This window comes from Chroicocephalus ridibundus, chromosome 5, assembly GCF_963924245.1.
Source record: "Chroicocephalus ridibundus chromosome 5, bChrRid1.1, whole genome shotgun sequence".
Lineage (NCBI taxonomy): Eukaryota > Metazoa > Chordata > Aves > Charadriiformes > Laridae > Chroicocephalus > Chroicocephalus ridibundus.
In genome coordinates, this window is record NC_086288.1 from 5,652,726 (window position 1) to 5,658,702 (window position 5,977).

General features: G+C 46.9%; 1 protein-coding gene across 1 annotated transcript in view; it reads left to right on the forward strand.

The window, feature by feature from the left end:
- The window catches only part of WRN (WRN RecQ like helicase), a 45,955-nt gene extending 40,097 nt beyond the window's left edge, over positions 1-5,858 (forward strand). Inside the window, 5 exon segments of the mRNA XM_063335284.1 lie at positions 288-450; positions 1,540-1,754; positions 3,815-3,979; positions 5,547-5,613; positions 5,616-5,858. Coding sequence (XP_063191354.1) covers positions 288-450; positions 1,540-1,754; positions 3,815-3,979; positions 5,547-5,613; positions 5,616-5,752 — 747 coding nt within the window. The 3' untranslated portion in view covers positions 5,753-5,858.
- The last annotated feature ends 119 nt before the right edge of the window (positions 5,859-5,977 follow it).

Consider the following 5,977-nt stretch of genomic DNA (forward strand, 5'->3'; position numbering starts at 1 on the left):
GGGAGCTCTAGTGAGCCTTTGAGGTGGGCGCACAGCACCCTTCCTCTCCCCGTCAGAAGTAAGCTCAACCTGAGACGTTGCACTTGAGCTGAGAAGTGGAGGAAAAAGCTCTTTACAAGATGGAAAAGCTTGGGTAAATATTAGGAGTAACCAAGCGGCTTGGGAAGCTCTGCGCTGCTGTGTGCCAATATCCCCTGGTTTGCTTTTTGGGAATGGGAGGTTGACGGATTTTTGAGCTTTTGGTTGTATTTCTGCCACGTCGATTCCTTCTGCTTTTGTTTCCCTAGAGGACTATAAGCGAGAGCAGATCTCTGCCCCTTTCTGAGGTTGGCACTCACCTGGTCCAGGCGGTGAAAGCTGGCTACCCTGTCAACCTGGAGCGAGCAGGTTTGACTCCTGAAGCTCGACGGATCATTTCTGATGTTATCCGAAATCCTCCCATTAACTCGGGTGAGCATCGCAGCCCTTACATGAAGCTTCTTGTGACAGTAGCATACAGATGGAGGGAAAGAAAAACTGACAGCTGCTTCTTTAGGTAGAACCTGTCATTTCTGGAAGGCTGTGGCAAGGCAGAGCGTGGCAATGCCAGGGTCACTGTTTTCCTTTCAAGGTTGTGTTGTAAAATAAGGCAATCGTGATTCATAAAGGAGCGAAAGAGGGTAGCCCTCTACAAATCACTTCACTCAATTGTATGGATGTTGAAAAGATTCAGGTATCATTCTTAAATCTGTACTTACTCAAGTGTTTTGGCGGGGGGGGGGTGGGTGGGAAATCAGCCTGACAAAGTCTTCCTGTGAGTACCGGTATTTACAGAAAAGATGGTGAGTAAGAGCTGTAGAATTTCCCCAGTGCAACTTCTTTGCAAGCTATTTGTTTATGATGAGGTGGCGGAGAAGTGCAGGAAAAGCAGTTCTTCCTCTTAACGCTGCCAGGTGGTGCCATGGGCTAGTTCACAGGCTGAAGACAGCCGTGTCCTGACTTGTGGCTCTCAGGCTGAGTGAAGTAAAGGCCAGCCTTGCCCTCGTAGCTTAACTTCTTAGACTGGCAGAGTTTGCTGACTTGCTAGCTTCGTCACTCTTGTCCTGTTGGGGTTTAATGGCTCTTCAGCAGCCGTTACAGGCTCAACCAGACTCTCAGATTGCTGTCTTAAATTCAGTGCCACGCGGGGATGCAGAACTGGCATGGCACTATATTTAAGAAAGCGGAGAGGCTTTTCAGCCTGAGCAAATACAGCCTTCCTCTCAAGAGAATATGGTTCATACAGCGCGCAAGTTAGAGGCGGGTGGTTCTGATGGGTTAGACTAAATTTGAGGACAGTAAGTTTGTGTGAGCATGAATGAGGTGGGGATTTATCCCATGAGCTCATGATCTGTTTTCTTATGAAGCAAACGCGTATGTTTTATTTTTCAGTCTTTTCCATGCCTTAATCTAGCCTATGCTTTAACAAGGGACAACCGATATGTTTTACAACAGCAAACTGAATAAGGGGCAAGAGGATTAAAAAAAAAAGTTAATATTTCTTAATTATTTTTTTCCAAGACACCACCAAAATTCAAACGATCAGAAAACTTGTTCCTGCAAATATTGAACTGTATCTCATCCAGATGACCATTGCATTACTGGAGAAAGAGAACAGAAATAAGTCTAAGGATGGCTCAGGCGTCAAAAGGGTGTTGGTGTGGTCAGAAGGGCAGCAGGAAAAAAGGGGAGCAGATCAAGCAAGCAGGGAAGATACCTTGTGGAGTAAAACAAAGGTTAGTAAACAGGTATAAAACTAGTTTTGTCAAAAGAGCGTTTCCTCTTTTGTAGGAGCAGATGAAAAGCCCTTTTATGTTGTTGCAATTTCCAGTAGCGCGGTGAGTCTCATCTTCACAATCCGTTTTTTCCTCAGGTTTAAGGAGGACTGCCTCCCTCTCCTCTGAGAGCAATGCTCAGAGCAGAACCAGAGGGTTCCCCTGGCAAAGTATTGCCCTGGGAGGAGGGCTGTCCCTGGGCTCTTAAACGTGTCACCTGAGTTGATCTGTTCCCATGCGGGACTGTCGGCTCATCTCTACCGTAGTAAGTCCTAGGCGTGCAGCCCAGGAACATCAGGCACATGATGGTCCACCGCTGTAGACCATCACAACTGTAGCTTCATAGTGGCCTCAGGAGGGATCAAGGCTTTCTGCTGTTGTCTGGGCCCTTGGGATGTGGATGCAAAAGATCCACTGTGAAGTCCCAGATCTACAGTAGCTGGGGCAGTGGAGGAAAAAGCTGAAGTTCTCCCCAGTATGGAAAGCTTTGGTGAGCTTCTTCCTTCTTCCTTCATAGCCACAAAGTCCGTGTTCTGCCCTTGCCTTGTTTCTGTGCTTTGGTACCTGCTCACCAATCTGATGGGGGGAAAAGTGACTTTCTTGCTGTGCAGAAAGCTCTAAGAGAGCAGAAAAGCTGAGAGCATGAAAAAGCCAGAGGCAATGCCTGTCAGAAATGTCTCGCAGTCTTTCATGGGTTCCTCTGTTGCTTGAAACTGCTGGGTGTAGCCATGATAACAAGAAAAATGTCGTGCCATAAGCCTGACTCGCTGGGGAGAAATCTCAGGAAATAAGGAGCTCTTTGTTGCCCTTTGAGAAAGGCCAGGCTCATCTTCTGAGACCTTGGCTGGCCTCTCCGTGTCTCCAAAGTCCCAGTTCAGCACCTTGTCCAAAAGGCCACCCTGTATGGAGCGGCTCCCGGTGGGACTGGTAAAAAGAAATTCCAAACTTCAAATCCTTCTGCCGCCTGCGCTAGGACTTCCTGTCTGTTCCTTACAGGGTTGGGGCTTGATTGTTTGAACTCACACTCAAACAATTTTTCAAGCCTTGCCATTTTGCCAAATGGATTGCTTCCCCGAGTGCTGTTTTGTTTCTACGTTATCTGTGTCTGAGCCTTCTTTTTCCTGAAGCTGACCTCCTGGCAGTCCAATGGCGTGAGCTCTAATTATACTTTTTTCTGCTACTGTTAGCTGCCGGAGCGAATAACAGGAATGACATGCTATTAGAAATCAAATTAATATTATACAAATGAGTAGACTGCTAATCCAAACAGTCTTCATCTACTTCTCCTTCAGAAGATATCCTGGTTCTAATAATTCCCTGTAGCAAATAGCTCTTAAATTTGCTAATGAATGTTCTTGGATTTTAGCAGCCTCGCATTACTGCTGCTTTTGCAGGGTAATTTGATCAATCCAGCATTGAAGGAAGGAGCAGAGAAAACCCATCTGCAAGTGGTGCCTGTGGCTTCAGTAAACAGATGTTCTTACTGCAATAAAGGATGCGGTAGACTTGCCGTTAGCAATGCTCTCAGTAACACCAAGATGTGCAGTAGATCAAAAAAAAAAATCTCTACTTGGCAATTGCAACCTGTGACCAGCAGGCATTATATAGAAATTAGAATTCAAGGCCTCTGTGCCTGCTATGCCATTTTTAACTGACACCTTTGCTGTAAAAACACGTTTGGAAGCACAGCACTTGGGAGTCAGAAGCAGGTATTTTAAGTTCGCAGAGCTATGGGGATGGAGGAAGTATTCTTCTCCACCGCAAAAAAAAAAAAACCACTAAAAACCCCACTCAAGTTCCAGTTCCCTTGTGTTTGAAATGGATACGCTTCACTTGCTGAAATTTTATTGTGGTGAAATGGGTGAGACAGTAGCTAGTGCTGTCACTGAGTAGAGGTGTTGGAACTCTGTTTATAATTAGACTCACTTAAAAAAAAAAAAAAACCAAACTCCAAAACACAGCTTTTGCACTGAATCTGGTTTGTGCAGACCTAAGGTTTAATGCTGGGATGTATGTGACAGCCTGCTTCCTTCCTGTCCCATGGAAAGGCTGTGCAGAGCGTGGATGACAGCCAGCCAGGCGGCAGAGGGACAGCAAGCCACCTGAATCCCATTGCCCTGGCCTCCTGGAATCAGCCTGCCCTCAATCCTGATGAAGAGGAACTGTTTGCTGACTCTCAGCCCAAGGTGAGCCTGCCTGTAGCCCTGCGTGCCAGGAGCAGAGCACAGACCTGATGATTTGGGTGTTAATCTGTACCAACCCAAAATCCCAGCTTCTCTCTGCGTTCTTTACTGTGTCTAAAACCTTGGCCTGAATGGCCAGCCAAATTTTCTGGTGAATATCCTTTATGTAGTGACAGCATGCTGCTTTTATTGTCTTTGCTATGCCTGAATATACCTCTATCGCAGCATCGGCCTGCTAAAATCACTTTTTTTTTTTTTCCCCCAGTGTGTCTTGTCAGCCATCTAGTGGCAGATGCTTCCAGCACTTAAAGATGACAGTTGGCTCCCTTTCCTCTTTCAGGTCTAGGGTTCTGTGAGACAGTATTGTGCTAAGGATTTTTGCACTGGTGTGTATATAAACACAAGTTGTATTTTCTAAACACAAGATTTTTCAAAAACACAGGTGTGTTTTTTCTAAAGGGAGCTCATGTGGCTCTGATGGGCACTACTTCCTGTACAGCTCTCTTCGGTTTGAAGCTGGATATTGATTTGAAGGCAAAAACATGAGCCAGACAAATCATTATTGACGGTTTGGTCAGTGTTAGGTAAGTATAACTCCTAAATAGCACAGCAGCTCTCTTCAGTGTTTCGATTAACATTATATTTTTGATTGCTGGTGCTGGCTTCAGAGAACTTCCAGAACATCAGTTCCAAGTAAAGCTGCTTTGTTGTGAGACAGAAACTAAGTGCGATCAGTGTAATGGTCTCTGTATCCTTCCTGCTTCAGCCAAGCTTGGCCTGGGAGTCTTGGTTTGTGCGCACACCTCTTGAGGCAAGCACTGGAGCATCCTCCCTCCTGGCTGTAGATGGGTCCTCCTGGTGTGTTTCCCAAGGGCAGCTCACCAGCAGTCTTGTTAATAGAATCACAGAATGGTTTGGGTTGGAAGGGACCTTAACGATCACCCAGTTCCAAGCCCCTGCCCTGGGCAGGGACACCTCCTGCTAGACCAGGTTGCTCCAAGCCCCGTCCAACCTGGCCTTGAACCCCTCCAGGGACGGGGCAGCAACAGCTTCTTTAGCCAACCACCCTCACAGGAAAGAACTTCTTCCTAATATCTCATCTAAATCCACCCTTTCTCAGTTTAAAACTGTCCCTCCCTGCTCCAGAGTCCCTCCCTAGTTTTCCTGGAGCCCCTTTAAGGACTGGAAGGGGCTCCAAGGTCTCCCCGGAGCCTTCTCTTCTCCAGGCTGGACCCCCCCCAGCTCTCTCAGCAGAGGGGCTCCAGCCTTCTGAGCATCTTCGTGGCCTCCTCTAGACTCGCTCTAAAAGGTCTGTGTCCTTCATCTTGAGATAACAGAACACCAATCTTTGTGGAGATGTTTATGAACATAAACCCATTTATCTCCTAGCTCTAAGCTCTTGATATTTATTTTTTTTCAGTCCCTATTTGCAAAAGGCGTTGCACTTAACAGAGACGTGAGCCTTGCATTACTCCTTGAGACATGTCTCCCTGCACATGATTTTTCGGGGGGTAGAGTCAGAGTGTAGATGCTTGCCTTGTTCCAGACGTTTGTTGTCGTCTTCTTCCAGAGCTCCCATCCCCCCTCCAAGAGGAAGGTGCCGGAATGGTTTGGAACTTCAGCTGTGCCAGTTCTGCCTCCACCCCAGATGAAGAAATCCAAACCGGAGACCAGAAAAGGGATTTTCAGTTGACTACAGCCATGGCGATTTCTATTTTTTTTTTTTACCCTGTACAGAGAGCATTTTATGAACAGAGTTCAACTTCATTGGTGTAGTTTACTCCTAATTCTAGATTATTTATCTCTTACCCTCTGTGCAGTGAGGGGAGAGGCGTGTTTATGCTTTTCACTATGTGAAACCTATTCTTATTAAAAAAAGAAATAAACACCTCACCCCGTCTCCCTGTCGTGGGGGGGGGGGGGGGGTGAAAGGCTGCGGCCTAGAACGCTGGCCGCGTCGCCATGGCAACGGCCCGCCCACTTCCGGGCCGCGGCCCGGCG